General features: G+C 47.2%; 2 protein-coding genes across 18 annotated transcripts in view; both read left to right on the top strand.

Moving 5' to 3' along the window:
• Positions 1-53: 53 nt before the first annotated feature.
• Positions 54-3,570, top strand: ptmab (prothymosin alpha b). The gene is made up of 5 exons (XM_086129438.1): positions 54-218; positions 1,530-1,595; positions 2,283-2,367; positions 2,446-2,537; positions 2,853-3,570. The coding sequence occupies exons 1-5, from the start codon at positions 174-176 to the stop codon at positions 2,898-2,900; spliced, it is 336 nt and encodes a 111-aa protein (XP_085985564.1). The 5' UTR covers positions 54-173; the 3' UTR covers positions 2,901-3,570.
• Positions 3,571-7,970: 4,400 nt separating this feature from the next.
• LOC147194672 (discs large homolog 1-like protein) overlaps positions 7,971-20,429 on the top strand; it is a 29,638-nt gene continuing 17,179 nt past the window's right edge. For 3 of the 17 annotated variants that reach the window (XM_086129870.1, XM_086129872.1, XM_086129868.1), the window contains exons 1-4: positions 7,975-8,368; positions 9,662-9,793; positions 12,329-12,483; positions 14,043-14,114. In XM_086129870.1, the coding sequence (XP_085985996.1) occupies positions 8,350-8,368; positions 9,662-9,793; positions 12,329-12,483; positions 14,043-14,114 (378 nt within the window). In that variant the 5' untranslated portion in view covers positions 7,975-8,349. Of the gene's footprint in view, positions 8,369-9,661; positions 9,794-12,328; positions 12,484-14,042; positions 14,115-15,587; positions 15,756-17,750; positions 18,442-20,429 lie in introns of those variants that run through there. The other 14 variants (XM_086129867.1, XM_086129878.1, XM_086129866.1 and 11 more) reach the window with 9 other exon arrangements.

Raw genomic sequence — 20,429 nt, 5'->3', positions numbered from 1 at the left:
CAGCCAATGGGCGAGAGCCAAGCCGCCTTCTGCTCCGCCCACTAGCCTATATATTAACCACTCAGCCGCCAGCTTGCTCGGCCATTGGCACAAAAACACACCGAACGCCGTCGCGGAGGAATTACTTTTGTCCAGCTTCCTTCTCGCCTGCTTTATTTTACTACCCCGAAACAATGGCAGACGCCAAAGTTGACTCTGTATCGGAAATCTCAGCCAAGGTAAGAAAGAAGACAACAACTGATTTCTTTCCTTTACGGTGCGCGTAGTGCTCGCTAAGCCGCTCACCTCCACAAAGCTGCGCGGGATACACGCGTCAGTTTTTATATGCATTTAAAAATATTTTGTATATATTTTTTCTTTAAAAAGAAACCAATGAAAAAGCTCTCGTGGCGTCTCCGCTTGTCATGCGTTCGAAGAAGCGGGCGCCAAACGTGTTTTGCGAGCATCTCAGCCGCTTCCAGATGTCACTCGAATGACGCCAGCTCAGCCTCATTGTCTCCCTGAGACTCGTGAGCCGTCTTTGTTTTGTACGAGTGACTCTGTTTCGCTCCCACAAGAACCGGTGGACGAACCGACCCGCACCGTTGTCCGAGCGAGGAACCCCTCGGCCGCCAGGATGTTGAAAAATGTTGCTGCGGGGCGCCAAGCGACTCGGCTTGATCTTCTCGCTCGGTTCCGGTGCCGAAAGTTGCTTTGAATGAAGCCGCTGTGTTTGTTGATGGGCTCGGGTTCGGCGGCGCGCTCTCGCTCGTTGCTTAGTCGTGGCGCTTGCGCGTCTACCCGGGAAATTTTATATTGATTCTGTCCTTTTTTTTTTCTTTGATTCTCAAAGGCGGCTAATGCGGAGCACTTAGATACGTGCGCGTACGTGCGTGCGCGTAGGTGTGATGCGTCGTGCGCGCGCTTTGTGTTGGCTTTCACAACCTGCTTAAGTTGAACGGTGCGTCGCGCGTGTCTGAGCGCAATGTGATAAGCGAAACTTAACTTAAAAAAAGAGATGTTCATTTTCTTACATGGTCAAGAGCTAATCGGATTAGTTGTCGGAAATACATAAATGAAGGCCAAGATCGACTTTATGATTTTTCTTTATAATTTGGTTTCGAGGACCGAGCGGGAGTTTTCCGGTGTGATATCGGCCATGTGTCTTCTTCTATTGTCCTTCGTTACACGCGCTCCCCCTCCCCCCCCCCCCACTCCTCGTTACCCCCACCCCCTTACTCGCACCCCCACCTTCCCAAAAACGTCACACCTCCCTTCCCCCTCCGCGCCGCGAGCATATTTTCAATGGCGCGTTGCATTGTGGGTAATGCAGTGCGTATCCCGGGCGTGTCTGGCGACATATGATGGCTTATGCACTACAATACCAACAATGCCCCGGGGCCGTCATCAAAGTGTCCTATTACGAGACATGAAGAGGAGGGAGTGCGCCCAGCATGCACTGCTGCTCCTTCTCGGCAACAGGAAGCTTTACCGTCAGTACTGAAAAGGAGTTTTTTGTATGCTCAAATGTTTTTGTTTGTTTTGTTCAGGACTTGAAGGACAAGAAGCTTCTGGAGGAGAAGGAGAACGGCAAAGATGCTGCCACCAATGGAAAGGTGACATGATTACTCACACACCCTAAACTGACACTCGAGTGGCCCTTTCATTAACAAAAACGCCCTTCCGTCCCCCAAAAAAGTACTTGCTATTTTACTAACCATTACGATGTTGTGTAAAGTTGTTTAAGTTATAGTGCCAGTCGACATAGTTGTGTCAAATGGGTTAAATTAAGGAAAGACACATTTCATTTAATGACTTTAACGACATGATCTCAGTGAAAGCAAAAACAGTCAATTGAACACCGGCGACAGGGATGGGATCCTGAAAAGCTACAAGTCGCTGATGGTTTCCAGAGACTGTGAGAATTGTTTCGCACCACATACTGTATGTCCTTGAAACTCTTCCCCTCATTTCCACACGGTTCCTTGACACCAAGATGGAAGCAAGGACTTTGAATATGACTAAATAATAATAAATAAATATAAAGCCGTGTCCCAACAAATACTCGCCCAAACTAAACATTCTCTTTACGGCGTGCTGCCATAAGAGGGCGCCAAAACACCTTTTAAAATTGGACAGCTCTGGGTGAGCGCAAAAAGTTTTTCGGCAAATGACCAGAAATGTAGGGAAGAGCATTCTAATTGATGATTTGGGGATTCGACACGATTTAGTTAGTAGGTCAGCTAGACGAGAAGATATGAAGGACATGAAAGCAAGGCTGAATATAAAGTTTGGATTCTTAGGAGAATGAGGAGAACGGTGAGCCCGAGATCGACGACGAGGAAGATGACGAGGTGGATGACGAGGATGAGGAAGATGACGGAGAAGGTGACTGAGACATGTCCCTCCCTGATGTTTATCTACCTTCCTATCCAAATGCTAACCTTCATGGTTGTTGTCGCCCAGGTGATGAGGAAGACGAGGACGAAGATGAGGATGAGCTGGAGGGCGGCACGAAGCGGGCGGCCGACGAGGACGAAGATGAAGATGACGACGAGGTGACTTCCCACGACATCTTTTCCCTTGATTCAAAATACAAGTCCAGGAAAAGATTATGTGACCGATGTAGCAACGAATTGGCATTGTAAAGCTATGGCGCTTCAAAATCTAAATGCATTTCCAAGTTCTTAAATGAAAGGCTGTGAAAATGAAAGCGTGCCTCAAAAAGTACTCAGGAGGGGAAACGATTCCTTTGTGCGGCGCAATTCTCCAGACATAATCATACAAAGCGAATTTTAACAAAGTGAAGTCAAGGAATGGGAAAATGAAGGTTGGTTGGTTTTGGGTTGTAAATGGATTTTTGTGGCTACCAGGACGACGTGGGGACCAAGAAGCAGAAAACAGACGACGACGACGATTGATGGGGCAGCTTCCTGCGGCGGCGCGGCAACCCGCTGGGCCGCTTCCTGTGGTCGGGCTCAGGGGGCGGGGCCGGAGGAGTGCTCATCTAAACGATATGAAAGAAAATGTGGTCATTAGCGAGTAGATTTCAACGCCCGCCGCCCGCCCACCATCCTCACGCACAATCCGGCCTCAACGACAACAATAACGACGACAACAGCGACTCCAGCGGAGAATTAGTTTGTATTTTTATTTACATTTTATATTTTTGTACATATTGTTGGGAAGGAGGCAAATAGGTGCTTGGTTAATGAGATCTTTTGACCATTTGACACCCAAACCAAGTCCAAGACGTCTTTGGCCGTTGAACTCAGAGCATTCCAGTCAATTCCATTTAATGTATGTACTTGAGCTGTACCATAAAACTACTTTGTGCTTGCCTGCTTGCTTGCTTGGATGGAGGAAGGCCAAAGAAAAGAAGAGTCTCTTTCTTTCTTTTCTTCTCATTTTTTTTTTGTTTTTTGGTTGTTTTCCGGCCGCCTGTTTTGGTGTACGTGCGAAGTTTGTTGTTGGACAATAAACCGGACTTTTATTTTGTGACTTCTACTTTGCTCTTTGGCTTGTTGCTCTTCTTATGCCTGCTGGATAACTTGTAATTAATTGATTTAAGTAATAAAAGTCCAAAATCCATTTTCTTTATAATCTATGAACCATTGGTTTGCAGCAATGAAAGAATTACATTGTATGTGACCTAACTAACTAGAGGGAAAAAACGCCGAAACAAATGCGACAGATATTCCAAAGGCCTTTGGCAAAGTCAACGTGGGCGGGGCCAATCCATGACTGGCGTGGGCTGTGCTTGGTGCGCTGCAAGGAGGAGGAGGAGGAGGGTGAACGGCGTGTTTTGACATGACTCTTGCCAGAAAGAAATTCGCCAATGGGTGCCGTCTCGGCCTGAAGGGTTGGAGCCACACTACATTTGCCTTCCGTGCGGTGCCGACTCCTATCCTGAACTTGTGCCCCCAGCATTCGCGTGTCAACACAATCTCACTGATGCATTTGTGGTGAGAATTTACATTCAGAGTAGGAATACTGTAATCCATTCATGCAGGAGGAGGAGGGAAGATTATGTCGGTGTGTGCGCACACGATTTGTGTCATCTGATGATTGGCCACCACCAGACGTCCCGTTTAATACTTAACGGCACAAACGCTGGCGTGTTCGCAGCTGCGCCCTCTTGTGGAGAAGACCATTTTCCCCGTCCGTGGTTAGCAAAGCTGCCTCGGAGTTCCGATCGCAGGGGTTCGATTCCGGACTCCAGCGCATTAAAAAAAATCTTACATCACACTGCTTGTCACTTAAACAACCGTGTAATATGCGCACACAAATGCAGGGACGACTCCAGGATTTGTTGTTTGTTTGTTTGTTTATTGTTTATTGAACTCTCCTGGGGCTCAAGGGGGCTTGACAGATACATAGGGGGGCCGAGAAAATACTGTATTTATATACTGTATTAGGTATTAGAGGTCCTCTCCCAACTGGAGGGCTTTACTGGGGCTAAACAGATATCTGACAGGACTTGAACACCCCCCCTCCCCCAACCCCGGTGTAGCCCCATCCCTGCACACGTAAGGTGATTGTGTGGGTCCCTGTGGACCGTGATGAGGCTCAAGACAATCGAGGGCCGACAAATCACCAGGACAACTGCAAACCCACTGAGCAACAGATGTGGTGATAATAGCCCCCTAAGGAGCTTGGCAAACAGACGCACAGACCAATGGGGGGGGGCTAAGACTTTCTGGGGGGGGGGGTACAAAACCAAAAACTTGAAAATACGTTATCAATATTGAACACATTTTTATTTGAATAAAATACATACACACACGCGCGCACACACACATCTAAAACATTGGCAACACCAGTTGCAAGTATACAGTTCGTGTAACTAAATGGTTCCTTTCCTGGTCAAAGAACAAACATGACAACTATATTGATGGAGGCTTGACAAGGCCGCTTGATTTCTAAAGTGGAGTTCATCGACAAGGTGATACAATGTGCTTCAAAACATACAGATCCAACATTTAAAAGCAAGCAAACAAAAGAATCAAAGACATTTACAGTAAAAGGGTAAGGGAAGGAATAAAGTGTTGCTGACGGCACGCTGCCAAATAAATTTGTTGTTTGGGTAGCACCATCACAATGTTCAACCAACTCGGAAATGCACAGGCCATTTGGGGAAATCATGGTCACTTTCCCATAATTCCCATTGGGCAAGATTCTCCTGACCACCCCTGGCCATGCCACTAATGTTGAGTGGCTCAGTTTGCTGTCAGTGCTTGCAGTGGACTGCTCCCTCTAAATTGAGGTCCAGTCTGTCGGTGTGAAGCAAAATGATAATTAAGCAGCACTGCATCGGCCCCAAAAGACGCTGGCCCACCGGGCATCAGCTAGTCCTTTTTCCCAAAAAAGCAGCCCAAGTGACGTTGGTGTTGCGTTAGGATAAGTGTAAAGGGCTGACGCTGCAGTGTGTGATTATAGCCACTAGGGGCCGCCAGAGGAAGGGAGGCTGCCGATGCAGGACGGACCAAGCGCAAAATGACTCGCGCATGAACAGGCCACTGTGTGCGCAAAGCTCCTGCTACAAATATTACTTTCCTAAGCTTAAATTGTTTTTCCCAGTATAAGCATATGCATTTCAATGGTTGTCAATTCCACGGATGCTCACTATTTGCTGTCCCTACCCTACCCAAAGAGCGGGTGGTCAACGGTATATGAGTATGTAACAGCCATATTTATTTTTATTTTGTCCTCATTAGCAAATTTAGGAAAGGAGTAATTCAAAACTAATGAATTGTAATCAAGTTACATTCCTGCCTGCACACACGTAGGCTTAAACAGTCTGGGCCCTAACAAATGTTCGACCAAACAATAGCACAAACATGCGCATGTCCGCTCACACAGTGGACAGATTGTCATTGAGACCACGAGAATTCAACGGCAACATTGTGTGTCTGTAGGACGCGCGCGCGCGCACACACACGCGCGTTTCGCAAGCATTAGCGAGTGGCACGTGTTCATCCGCTGATGTCAGTACCGCGCCGTCCGGGTGTCACTGTCGTGGTTTGCCGCGACGTCGTTGCCACGGCAACTGCCTCACTTTGCTTCTTCGTGCTAACACGCGCACGCAGTGCCCGAGTGGCACTCCTTCGGCGCCCTGCAGTTTCAGGGCTCACACCGGCCCACTTGAATTCACATTGATCATTGGAATTTCAGTCATATTAATATGGCCATTCATTCTGCTGCTCCCATTATGAGTGACATCATCAATAAAGACTGTGAGGTGGTTCCAGAAGCAGTCATGCAAGACCATGACATGCCATGACCTCCGTCATGCTTTACACATGAGCTTGCGTTTCCTTTCTTTCTCCATCCTTGGGCCTTTCCATCACTTTGCTTGAGGTTCATCTTGGTCTCATCAGTCCATAAACTTTGATGGTTCATCTCTGTGCTTGTTTGCGAAATCCAATCTGGCTTTTCGATTCATTTTACTGACGGGCGCTTAGCATCTTTTGCTATCTCCTGTATATTTTGTCTATGAAAATCCTTTTGGGGCATTAAATTGTGATAACAAAAACAAACACTATCAAATGTTGAAGCAATCAATCTAAATATGGCAAATGCACTTGATTTGCTCTTTTCAAAACTGATGTGCCAGTCAGAGAATATGAATGTAATGCGCAGGCTGGAATAGTGGCCTGGCCTAGCGTGAAATCACCATAATGTGCAGATTACCACTGCGGGCCTGCACACACGTGTGTGCGTACGCGTGACGGGCGTGTAGGTCGGATTTCTGGTTTGTCGGTCCCCCAGCATGAGAGCCACTGAAGTGATTAGTGATCATGTCACAGTAGCGCAACATGCTCATAATTAATCGGACTCCGGTAAGCTGCTGTACTTTGGCCCACACACACAGAATAACAGACAGTCACATTCAGATGAAAAAAGGAACGGAATAGTCACATAAGTATAGAAGCGATAACAATTAGGAGGTCAGGCCACATACAGACAAACTGTGGACTGGTCGCCAGTTTGTCAGGGCACAAAAGGGCATTACAACTGACACAGACTAACAATGCTTGAGAACATGTGAGCAATGCTAATAAATGTGCAAACAAAATTTATAACAGGAAGTGTACGTTCAAGCGGAAGTTAGGAATCCCAGTGCTTGTGCTGATCAAAGTTATTGTAAAAATTCTAGGAAATGTGCTCATAGAAATCCAAGCTTCTCACCTTATGTCTCAGGCTGAGCAACTTGTACACATCAAACTCGTTCTTATCCTGCTGGTGACAAGTAACTGAGTGATAGTTCGAGTCTTAAGTACTGTACAAGTAACTCAACATTTATTTGGGATATATATGTGAGGATTTTGAGTTTGAAGTAATTAAGCAATTCCATGTTTAAGGTCAAGTAAGTAAATACTTTGAGTCCTTATCACAAGTACTGATGTATTGCAGTTCCTTTGCTCACATAAATTATTATTTATACCGCCTGAATACAAATACAATAAGTATTTTGACAGTACAAGGAACAATCTATTTGTATTCAAATGTGTAAGTAATGCAGAATTTTCTCATTTTCTCTTTTTTTAAGAAGTCATGGAATTAATTCATTCCACCGTTGAGGACCAGAAGTTAAGACAACTGAGTATTTTCTGCATCCCTCAGGAAAGTTCAGGTAAGCGAGCATTAAAAAAAAAAGATCTCTGTCATGCGTTTTGCTTGTTCTTTAGCTTTTTCCAAAACACGTAGCGCCAGGTCAGGATGAGTTGTTTTACCCTTGATCCCAAAGAGTCTCAAAGGGCTTCACAAGTCCACAGGGGGCAGCTCTCCATCACCCTCCACAGACAGACGAACAGACAGACACACACACACCTAAGAGGCAGGGACTCTATTTTGGACAAAGTTTCCAATTGAACAAGGCAGAAAGGGTATAAAGGGCGGCAGAAGAATAACAAGGAGGAAGGAGAGGAAGTAGCGGAGAATGAGGCGGAGGGATTTCCTCTCCCAACTTTGACACGAACGCACTCAAAGCGCGTGCGCGAGATACGCGCGCGGCTCTACTTGAGCACAAACAAGTTCGGGTCTTTTGCCGTTTTCTGCTCTGCTTCTTCAGCCGGCACGCACACGCACTGGACGGGGAGCAGCTCGGTTCGGGATAAACCGCTGCGTGTTCGCGCGCGTGTGGTTGGGGACGTCACCCAAGCGGTGCCGTCCGGTCCGGTGCCGTTCAGGTCTGACGGTGCTTTCCATCTGAACTCGTGCTGGCGGCGGGACACGTCCCTCCCTCCCACCAGACGAGTTTGAGTTTGGAGTTGTGCACTTGGTCGCTTGCCGACATTCTGCTTGTCCGGACGTTGTCCTCCCGGCCGCCGAGCCCGACCCCGGCAGCCGAGTCGAAGCGGAGGCGCCATGCCGGTCCGAAAGAAAGGTGAGGCACTAAAGGTGGTGTACGGTTTCGGTTGTTCTGTCGGTAGCCTAAGCCGCTTTCTCACTAGCCAGCTAGCAATCATGCTATCCGCTACCCGCCGGGAGGGCGAAAGTCCAAATGGCGTCGAAGCGGAGCCCAAGTTAGTTTCTCAGTCGGACGAAGCGTCAGCTGTGCCGGGCCGGCACCTCGCGTAGAGCCGAACCGGGCCGGGGAGGCCCGCCAGTGCGACTGCTAGCTGCGTAGCTCGACATGCTAAGCGAGTCGAGACTGAGCAGCTGACGTTTGGCCAAAGTGGTGACAAACTTGACGCAAACTATCGACCGCACGCCACACCTCGCCAAAATCTCCTTACGCGCCCTCGTAGGCTGCTCAAAAGCACCGAAAGGGTTCGGAACTCGGCCGACGGTGGACGGCAATCACAATTAAACACTTTTCTCTGAGTTGACCTCGAGATTCGACTGGCACTTCTCTCATGAGTTAACGGAGTAGACTATCGCAAAAATATTAGTAGAACCCTCCTTTTCTTGGCAATGACCGATCCCAGATAAAACTCACTCTTAACAGTTCAGTGCTGGCATACGTTTATTATTGTATGCCAGCACTGAACCGTTAAGTTCAATAATAAGTTTATTATTGCGTTAATACATGTTTTACTGTTAATCTGATCAATTTCAGGTAAAAATGACACACTTTAACCTAAGTTCGGCTTCCGCATTTGCCCGAACAAAGCGGAGCAATTAGGTCAGCCGCCGAATATTTTGTCTCACGAATCAGAGTACAAGGCTAAGTAAAAAAAGGTGCTGCGCAGATATTTAGTCTAAATCAGGGGTGTCCAAAGTCGGTCCTCAAGGGCCGCTGTCCTGCCTGTTTTCCAGCTTTCTCAGGAGCAACACACCTGATTCAAATAATCAGGATTGTTCTAATGCTGCTTCAGAGCTGGCTGATGAGCTGATCATCTGAATCAGGTGTTTTGCAGCCCAGAGAAATGGAAAACAGGCAGGACAGTGGCCCTCCAGGACCGGAGCTGGACATGCCTGGTCTAAATAATTAATATATTATATTATTGATAATAGGTAATAAGTTAATGAATGAATGAATATATCAATTGAACTCAAAATGTCAAATATGGATGTTGCAATACAGGTATAAGGCAGGATACCGTCATACTTTCTACATGGGCCATGAATGAAAAAAAGACCACAAAGTGCATTTTAAGGCACATCGCTGCCTGTAAAAATGAAGAGTAAATTACAAGAAGAAAAAAAAATTGATAGCTTTGCCTTTCTGTGCCAGACGCCCAGCGCGCGCTGTCCTTGCTGGAGGAATACCGAGCCAAACTGCAGCACGCCGACGAGCGGCAGCTGCGCGTGTCCATCCAGAGGGTCATCGACATCTTCCAGAGCAACCTCTTCCAGGCCCTCATCGGTACGTGCTTCATCTCGGGTCCTGAGCACAACCTTAACGCTTAGGAAAGCCTCGAAATCATCCTGGGCCATTCAGCCATTTTGATTCAATCAAGATTTTGTCACATTTAAAAAAAAAAGTCTCTCTCTCCGTGCCTCCTTCAAATCCACTAAAATCGCGTTCCCCCACCCGCTTTCACCAGGTCTGAAGTTTACTCTACTTTCACTCACCAAATTGCGCTGGAGGTGCATGTAAAAGAAAGTGCCTCCCTTGTCTTGTTTTGTTGTTTTTGTCCCAACCGATTCATTAATTAATTTTAAACATCATCAATGGATTAATGGATGACAAAGACAAATGTTAGTTGCAGCCCAAGTGGCCGATTCAATGAGACTGGATTGATGTCTGAGGATGAGCTAAATAGTCAAATGCTGACCACTGATGACTGACAGGGTAATGGCCATCATTTCACTGTGTGTGTGTGTGTGTGCGCCGAAGTTGTTTGTCGGTGTTTGTGTGGCTGGCCGCCGGCTAACGGGAAGCAAGGAATGTGGTTCGCCATGTGCGTCTTCACCATCATCATCCTCATTGTTGCGAAGGGCGGTCCGTGGTAATGTCATTAGGATGTTTTCTCTCCGTATGGGCGGAGTCACATGCTCAGCAACCGCAAGGAAGGAATAGAAATGCCAAGGTGTTAAGATCAGTCGCATCACTGAGGTTGGAACATCAGCAACCAGCAGTTCTCATCTTCTTACGATTTTCTACAGTTTGGTTTTCTTTCGTAGCAGAGATGCTTTAGCACAACAGTGTCAAACTCGACAGCACAAGGGTTCAAATCTCAAACTTTGTGATACAAATAAATGTGGCTTGACTTGACTGAATGAAAGCATCCAACCAATATTATACTCACACAAACCCAGCTGGAAGACCTCCAAATAGACCCAAAAACAATTCTCACAGCTTCTGCCCCTTTGAATCAATCAGAACTGCTGCACTTTATCGGCATATTTATTAACATTAGCACGACCCGGCTGTGTAATGTGAATTCTCTCCAACTTGTTCGATATTCATAGGGTGCACTCAGTCAAGCCGCCGCTTTAGTTGGTGCTTTTGCGGCTGGAGCAGGACGCCACTCAAAGTCAGGCAACAGCAGCGGCAGGCCCATCCGCTTGTAATCCCTCTGTGGACATGACGATTACACCCCCGCCCCCCTTAATCCAGTCCCCCAACCCCCGAGCGGCCGAGACGCTCCACTTTGCTGTTCTTGTCCTTCTTCCTCTGGCCTGCATCCACGCCAGCAGATGGCAAACATCAACTCTCACTTGAATCATCTGTTCCTCTTCTTCTCTTGCCTCCATTGGCCTGCGAAACAGGGCAAATGACAAACCCGCAATGCTTCACAACACACATGTGCTTTCACACGGTGTGTCCTGAGAGGACTTTTTAGTGCTGAATTTTTAAATGTTTGAAACACTCGCCTGCTGGCCTCCATCAAAAGGGAGTGGAAGTAGGGATGGGGGCATTTATTTTTATGTGAGCGTTAGTTTTTTGAATATTTCATCTATTTTTATCTTTTTTTATACTCTACTTGAAAGGTTCCCTAAATAAACTTTTTTTTTTTTGTCTCCACAACACCTCCCCTCTCAGTTGATTGTCTAACAACACTGTAACATGCACTTACACAGGGAGGGGAGGCGCAGCGTCATTAAGGAAGGAGGCGCCGTGTGAGTGAGGAGGTAGCGGCCATTGTGTGGGAATGTGCTCGAGTGTCAACAAGGAGGACATGAAATATTACCAAAGCAACTCATTGACTGCTAGCCGTTTCTGAGCATCCCCACTTATCTCTCAATTTTGTTTGAATTTAGCCGAACGAAACTTTCTTTTACCAAAAACAGGAGATTTTTTTGTGAAAGGAAACCTGTTAAGCAGAAGAGTGCCTTTGACGCTGCTATTTGCTTTTATTGCCACCTCACACTGTAAAAGCACACTAAGAAGGAGCTTTTGAGGGCTAAATAGTCATTCCTCTTCAAATAGCAGAAGAAACGCGGTGCCAGCAATGCCACTGCCAAAATGAATCATATATCAACAACTGACTGAGTAGTCACAATATTAGAAATGTGTTTTCCTGATTGTTTGTATTATGCAGTACTGCCTCCTGCTGGCCAGGTTGAGCACACCAGAAGGAACAACACAATGAATTGGATTGCAGCATTTCATTACAACGCACAACAGATGTAATTCTTGATATTCTCATTATGTACAATATTAAGTACAATATTATGTGTTCTTTTTTTAAAATAAAAAATAAACAACAAAAAAGTTGTTTGTTTTTGATGGTGGGCATTTCTATTCATTTCAGGAAGGAAGGATGATTTGAAGCACCGTTTTTTTTTTTAAAGTTAGTACAAGCATTGTCATGCAATAAATTCAACATGCACCTCAAAGCACCACTGCATGACAGTCAGCAGGTGGTGCTCGTCACATTGTTGCATCCCAGAATGACACCTTTGTCAAAATGCTTGCGTTACCATGACAACGTCTCGTTCTTGTGGGCCGCAGATATCCAAGAGTTTTATGAAGTGACCTTATTGGACAGCCAGAGGTGGGCAGAGTCTTCCAAGCCGGTGGACGGCGTGGCTCTTTGGGAGTTCTCCAGCCTTCAAAGCGCCACCGTCACCTCCGACACGCTGCCAAGCCTTAGCACCAGCATCGAGGTAAGATGCTTGCAGGCCCTTCTCCCCCGCTACGCACAAATCCAACTTGGCTAAGTTAGCGGATTCTCTAGCGCCTCCGTTGATGTGCACTGCTGACGCGACAACATAGCTGTGTCGAGAAAACTATTGATTCCTATGATTTCCAGTGCTAGCAGTGAGTCACAACACCTTTTAGCCAATGTGGCAACAGTGTTAACATCTCCAAGCCACATTTAAGTCGATAGCCGCGGCGGCATCTATTGGCGTTCGGCCTGGCCGCCATCTTGCATCATGTGCCCTGCATGCAAGCACATGGCAGAGACAATGTAGCCCAAGAATTGGTAGCAGTCAGCAGCTGCTTACAGCTAGCGATCAGAACCGTCTTTTTGTTTAGTTTCATTCAAAGCGTGTTTGTGTGATTTGCAATGCACCAATGTCAAAGAAAGGGAATCCGTCGCGGCATTTTAAAACGGAACGTAAGCTACGATATGATGTTTCCGTCTGCTTCTTTACACTATGAGAAAGTGCGTCCCTGCCTCCCTGTGTCAGGTTTCTCACTAAGGTAGGCAATAATTTCGTTTTTTACACACTCAAGAGATCTATTTGGGTTGTATCTGGTTCATTTTTTTTATTTCATTCCGGGTCTGTTATAGCTCTTGCTCAGCATGACATGTGTGCGCGAGTGCACGTATGTACTGTATATGCATGCATGTCCGTAAACTGGTCAACTGCGGGAGGCTGGCTGCTCGCAAAGTTGATCTTGGGTCAAAAAAGGTTGGACACATTACATTGACTTATTGGAAGCAATCGTTTGAAGGCGATATGTAGAAAAACTGAAGTTGCTTGGAGGGAAAGACGATGGGGCGGGGCGGAGCTTAAATAATTTTTCAAAATCGGATGAAGCCAGTTTGTTCTCCAAAGTGAGCCATCACAACATTGTTAATTACGTGAATGGAAAGATGAGGGCCTAAACATGGGAGGAATTTGATGCTCTCAACAGCCTGGACTCTTATTTACATGCAAGACGAAGAAGAAATGACAAGTAGATTAGCAGCCACTTTGTTTTATGTATCAATTGTATCTGTAAACAAGATAAGTTTTTAGAGATGACCTTACAAACCCAACAGAGTAGTCTTAAGAGGTCCACATCCGAGGACTTCTTGATAGGGTGCCATGGGGTCCCCCAGAATTAATAAGATTTGCCAGTCACTGTTGCAGCTTCTACAACCAAGCAAACCTAGTTTGACTCGTGACAGGAGAGGACGTGGTTACGTTGCCGCTGCTGGGTTCCGGTTGAGCACTCCGGAGCGGATCAAAAGCGCAAACTTCATCTAAAAGTTATCACGTGCTGTGTTTGCAAATACGCTTGCACATTGGCAGTGTTTCCTCCCTTCGGTGAAATATCGTCTTTGCAAGTTACCCTGCTGTTGTCTTTTTTTTCATAAAGTGAAAAACTTTCGAGGGTTAGCCATGGTGACAGTGACGGATTCCACTGAATTTGAGTGACTTGATCTTTTATCCATGGTGATGATGATATTGATGATGAACACACTCTCTGTGTCCCCCGCCGCCAACGGCAGGACTCGGCCCTTCTAAATGAAATCCTTCACGTGTTGGGGCAGGCCTCGCGCTCACCAAAGTGTGACACTCAAGTAAGTAGTGCGAGGGAGCATCGGTAGGCGGGCCTCCGCATGTCGCATCCAATCATCTCGGTGGGAGCATGCAAGGGGGCGGGGCCCGTGCTTGCTGGCAGCTTGTGCACGAGCGCAGACGACCTGAAGATGTCGCAGCGGCGCGCACGCCGGCTAGCGTGGGTCTCCGGTAGCCGCCAGCGACATGTTGAGGCCATCACCGGCGTCCTTGTCTTGTCACGTACTTTCATGATCAGCCACTTCCTGTTGATGATGTCATGACGCATCAAATACACGGAAGGTTTGGGGACCACTTCACTAAAGTCGAGGTGGTGCCACTGCATCCCGCTGTCATGTCGGTGGACTGACTGCGTATGTGCGTGTCCCATTGTGAATGCGTGCATGCATTTGTGTGTGGATGTGTTGTATGCGTGTCAACGCGTTTCTTTGTGTGCAGGATGGTGTGGGTGTGTTTATGTGTGTGCACACTTGCCTGTTTGGGCGGTGTGTGGGTGTGTGTGCGTGTGTGCTTGCGTTAGTTTGTATGTTTGTGTGTGTGAGGCATCTGTTGTCCTGACGTAAACTTGGACCTGATTGTGAGGGTGTAGGTGTTCACGTGGACCCTCTCTCGACGCGGCGATGACAGCATGCAAATGCGTGTGTGCGTTGGAGTTGCGCCCACACCACCAGACATGATGCATTTGCACTCCACGTTGTGTGTGAGGCCGCGTGGCAGCAAGAAGTAGAATAGGAGCAACATTTGGATACGTTTCTTGCAATGGGAAATTTGGATGATTTCAGTCCAGGCGACAGTTGTGTCGGACTAGCCTAGTCTAGCACTTGACTAATTGTAGTTGTGGTCTAGTCCGGTTATCGTTGAGTTACATTCGGCGTTTGCTCTGTTTCTGGTGTGTTAGGAGTTGAGTCTAGCACTATTCTATATGTAGTCCAGGACTATTGTCAAGTATTACAAAAGTTTACCATCCAACCACATGCGAACGAGAAGCTCCTTAAAGCTTATTGGGTGGGGGCTCAGGACATTTCTATATGTACCAAGACAACAATGTCAAAGACAAAACAAAAAATAAAAACAACTACATTTATTGTACTTTTCCTGTACTAAGCCATGAGAAGCTTTTTCTCTAGAGCGAACATCTATGGGGAGGTTGTTTTAACGTGCTGTGTAAGTACAGCTGAGTTCAGTACATTTCTTTTTAGAGGTTGAAGTGGAAATAAGTGGAGATTGGTCGTGGTTTTGTAATATAAAGCCACGCTGAGCTTTTTTTACACACAACATCAAACGTTTTAGACTGTGCCGAATGTTGGCCACGATGGCGCTGCTTAGAGAGCCACGTTTTCTTTTTTTTTTTTCTTGAGAGGCTACTTATAATTGAACAACCCACTGCTGTAATAAGCGAGGCGTTGCGTTTGGGAGACCTCGTGGGGGAGCTTTGCGATTTCCCACCGGCCTCAAATGCGGCGCCAGCAGCGGGCAGGACCTCCGCGCGGCTTCGGCTGCTCCCACGGAGGAACGAGGCGGCTCTTCGTTGAGGCTGCTGGCTCACTCGCTGGTTGCGCTCGGAGCGTGCGCTTGATGAGGCGCTTCGCTGCGGTGGGGCCGGCCACGGAGCGATGGACTGTATTTGTATCGTCACTACCAAGGTAACCGGAGAATTCGCGTCGTCACTCGGTCGCTCTTTTTAAACGGTGCCGATTGTCTGGCCACGTCGTCTCCCGTTGAAGGAAGCAAGGAGGTCGGTCGAGGCGGCATGCCGCGCCTGCTGACAACTTTGTGCTGTTCAAATGCTGCAGTTGGCTAACGGAGCCTGGTTGTGGTCAGTGACGTGAGCAGCGGCAAATGGTGACGTCACACTGTTGGAGTTGGCTTCTCATTGGGCGAGACCACGACGTCACGAGTGCTACTATTGTCACAGTAATTTTAGCTAATGTAAAGTCATCAATGGAACAGAGTCGAGGACAACATCAAAAGAGTTATATTGACACTTTTGTGACTTGACTTCACTTTCAGCTTAATGTTAAGTGGAACCGTTACCGTGGCAACAGCCACTCCTCCTCCGACGGCGATCTTTTTCTTCCTCCATGCACAAGTTTCACTCCAAAGTGGGACTGTGAGACTTGCGTGGAGGGCGTGGCAGTTGGCTATGACGATGATGATCAGGTCCTTGCCCTGCAGGGGAAACTTTGAAGCCAGCTGAGGGGGCGAGGGTGAGATGCAGGTGAGCCCAGGCTGGCAGTTCCTGTGGCAACCTTGCCCAACATTCAGAAAAGCCAGCCGCGGTAGAGATCCAGGCCGAATGTGGTGAATCAGCGGAACGCGACGATGCATCGTGTTGCCATGGAAACACATTTGGTCTTCTCGGTTTGCTTCGTTGTATGATCGAGCTTGTAACTCTCGTATATCATATTGGTATATTGCATCAGTTTTTTTGAAAGGAGGGAAAATCGGGCTGCATGTTTTGCATTAAACTTTTCTGCAAAATTATTTTTCGTGAACTGTAATGCAAGTAACGACTTGTTTTCTCAGTATTCGTTCCTTAAACTAAAATGGGAACAGATCATGACTCGTTTTTCGCATTTCTGGTGTATGGACACGCCTAGTCCTTTTAATATATAACAAAATATTGCGAAGGAAGACCTTTCGTTCTAATGCAAATGGTGATTCACCCATGTGTCAGACTGCTGCAGTGTAGCACTACTGCCGAGGAGGACTTAACTGGATATCAGATGATTATTTTTTTTTTTTAAGTATCACTAACTAGTATCAGCAGACTCTCCAATACCTTAAAACAAGGCCGCTCTTGGCCCAATACAATACATTGGTACTTGGCCATACCTAGCCACAAGCTGCATGAAAAAGAAGGCAACTTTCACCTGAAGGAGAGGACAAAGACGACCAAGTAACAGAAATCAACTGAAAGCTCCCTTCCCATTCAAGTTGCCTTTCGACCCATGCGACTTGGGGCATATAGAAAAACATTCAAATTGAATGACATGTCCGAATTCGTCTTTTGATTTGTGCAGAAAATGGGAAAAATTATTCCTTGTCCAATTTTTAAATGTTTTTGGAAGGAATATTAAGAAAATAATTTAATATGTTTTTAGTCCATTTTTTTGATATACATATGAATGAAGGACTAATGCACAGATTTGCTCAGTCCAGGACCAGGTTCTCCCATCAGGGCATCAAGACTATATGCCGGCTGCTGCCCTCTGGTGACTGACACTTTGTGTGTGTGCGTGCTCGCGCGCGTGTGTGTGTGTGTGAGTGGGCATACATGCTGCACTGAGACACGTGTGCAGCATTGGGTGCTTTAGCCCTTGAAGCTCTTCATCCTTTTGTGGAAGGCGACTCCCCCAACAAGAACACAAACCTGTTCTGCACTCGTACGGATGTGCATGCCCACTCGCTTACTGGGTCATGTGAGGGATGCGCACGCACACATGGAGTGAGGGTAAATTTAGAAAGCGGTCATCACTTCGCAACCTGTCAGCTAGTATCAGCGTCTCTTGCGTGCGTGGCCCTTACGCACTACATTCCCCATGATCATCTGCCGCTGTTGCTATGGCGAAGAGGGCAGGAGGAGGAGGAGGTGGAGCGGGCGCCTCCTGTGATGGAGTGTCACATCAGATCTATGCCGCCTATATCCACACCGAAGAAGTGCGCGGGTGTCGCAAAGTGACGTGGAAACGCATTTATTTATTTTATTTTTGCTGATTTCTTAGTGTGATGTCACTTCCTACCGCTTCATCTCCCTTCTCCATCCTACATGCTCTACCTTCCCTCGGGATATAGCCCACCGAGCTTCTCGTGAGTCATGTGACCACGCTCGATCTCCCCCCGCGCCAGGACCATCACACGCACACAGCGAAGAGACGAACGCCAATGAGAAGCTTGACGGGCGAGGAGGACTTCATCCAACCAGAAGAGGTCGAGGAGTCAAGCGTGGGGGGGTGGTAGTGGAAGAGGAGTGTGGGTGGGGGGGGGCTTCTCCCTGAATGAAGGAAGCTCTCCGGGAACACATTCCCCCTGGCCGCCATGGAGCGACGCAAGGAATGAGGGCGGATGGTGAGGGCAGAAAGCAGCAGCAGCAGCGGCGGCGGCGGTGGAGGCGGAGGAGGAGGCGAGGGCGTAGGTGGCCCCGGAGGTGCGGGCGCGAGGGGGGGCGGACGGCGCGCAAGGTGGCGCCGACGCTCCCGCAGGAGGCGGCCGTCGGCCAACGACAAGATGGCGCCCGCCGCCAAGAAGCTGGAGTGTTTTTCACCCGTGTTGTGCCACTGCAAAGTGGCGTGCACCAACAGCACCGTCTCGCTCATGTTTGGATGCAAGGTTGGTGCGCCCACGTGCCGTCACGTTCAAGTCACATTGAGCTCCAACTTGGACCCTGTGAAATTACAGCTTCATTCGGTTTCTGGTTTCAGAGCGTGCGGCGGTTTGTACAAGTCAGTGTTTCAAACTGCTTCAACTTTCCAACGATGGTATGAGTAGCAAACTGGAGTCGCTATCTTTTAGAATTTTCCAACCAAAAACAAAACATGGAAGGAGAGATTGAAAGTCTTTGAGTGATGTATGTGAGCTGTTCGACTGGTACCCTTTCCACAGCTGAAGTTGAGTTATATGTAGAAATGTGACAAATGTTTGTCAACATTCTCAGTGCGGTTTGAATGGCCTCTTCAACCTGAGTCCACCAACAATTTTGAAAATTGGTCCGTACGTTCTGCAGAAATGTTGTCTTTTTGTGTTTGAAGCAATTGGGGGAATATTTTTGTATAATATCGCCCATAGAAAATCTGGCCCAAAAACCACCTTCAATTTGGAGTGAAACGGTTTAATGTTATTCTTTGTCAAGATTCTCTTTGACTCTTTCGTTACATCTTTGCCTTTGCAGTCGTTCGCTCCCCCCTCACTCCTTTTTCCCCTTAGGAAAGAAGCCAGTCTCTTTTGGGAACTTTTTCAGGTCGCGCCGCTTGGTCGAGGGCGGACATGCAAAGTGTGCTAATGAAGAGTGGCTGCTAGGAGAAGCTCAGCTTCCAAAAGCAGCGTAGCAAGATTCGTCCAAAATAACAGTTGATCAAAATGCTGTGTGAGGTTGAATTGGCCACTTCAAAATCCCTTTCTAGTGGTTGGGGAGTGGGGGGGGCGGGGTTGCGAATGCAGGAAAACCTACGAGTATTCCCCCACCACACACTGATTACTGTGTCAGCCTAATACCCATCTTAAGATCTGCAAAAATTTACCTATTTATGGATTGTAAAATTTTGGTAGATCGAAGCAGAGGTCTGTAAATGTCTCGTATTTTGATTCCGGAAAAACGGCATCAATCTGCTTTATGGGTGACCACACAATTATTTTTCAGTCGATGTCTCAATACAATGAATCGATTATCAAAATGGTTGTCCATTCGTTTGACAATCACTTAGTTGTCAATCCATTGTTGCGCCTCAAACGTAAACCGTAAAACAGTTGAAGGTGCACCATGCAAATCTTGAACAATGTTTTTATTTTTTGGAGTTCAAAATGAAGACTCCATAATGTGGTGAGTTCACTTGTCAGTTATTTGAGTGGGACAATCGAACGTCTGCAGTTTGCCTTATCACTGATTTGAATTGGGCTGTTTTTGAATGCTGATTTTTATTCATGTCTGCGTGTGATGAAACCTTCGTTTCGGCCCTCGGTTTGCGTTGCTCTTCGTCTCATCCCCGCATCATCTTCCTCACTCTCCTCCTCGTCCTCTTCCTGCTACATCTGCTGATGCTGTTATTTTTAGCATCTTTAGTCAGCCTGTAGTCAGCACTCCTCCTCATGCTCCCCTCGCTGTGAAGAGGCTGTCGATCGCCTGGCTTCTGAGTACAAGGCTGTCGCTGTGTCGTCATCTTCTTCGTTCGTGTCGTGCAAATGTCGCATTGCTGTGATTCCGAGCAGACCGCTCACCTCATCCCATTTCAAGCTCGTTCTCCATCTCGGTCGGCTTCCTTCCGTTCTATCTGCCGCTGCGACGGCCCGCCATTTCTTTCCTCCACGTTGTGACGATTTCAGTGGGAAGCACCTGTGCGGGGAGACATCATCAAGTTATGAAGGCTCAAGTTTATGATGTGAGAACCTTATTTTAGTTCGACTAGTAAAAAAAAAAAAAAAATGCATCAACCGAGCGTTTGGCAATCAGAGCGTTGTTCAAAAGTACCGTTCAGTTATTCAAAGTGCTCCCAAAAAAGGAGTAGTGGAGCCCAGTGTGTCAGGCAGTGGAAAGGAAGCAGACAGTTCAAGCACCAGCTGTCCTTTTTCTTTGTCAAATAACCCGGATACAGGAGGTGTAAGAT

Source organism: Hippocampus guttulatus, chromosome 14, assembly GCF_054856545.1.
Source record: "Hippocampus guttulatus isolate MCC_2025c chromosome 14, RoL_Hgut_1.0, whole genome shotgun sequence".
In the NCBI taxonomy this organism is placed as follows: Eukaryota; Metazoa; Chordata; class Actinopteri; order Syngnathiformes; family Syngnathidae; genus Hippocampus; species Hippocampus guttulatus.
This window is presented reverse-complemented; position numbering and strand designations above follow the sequence as displayed.

Bases quoted from the DNA above. Each gene is read 5' to 3' on its own strand.
- ptmab (XM_086129438.1), top strand. From the start codon at position 174: ATGGCAGACGCCAAAGTTGACTCTGTATCGGAAATCTCAGCCAAG. The intron at 1,596-2,282 runs GTGACATGATTA...TTGGATTCTTAG, and splicing joins ATGCTGCCACCAATGGAAAG to GAGAATGAGGAGAACGGTGA. The intron at 2,368-2,445 runs GTGACTGAGACA...GTTGTCGCCCAG, and splicing joins TGAGGAAGATGACGGAGAAG to GTGATGAGGAAGACGAGGAC.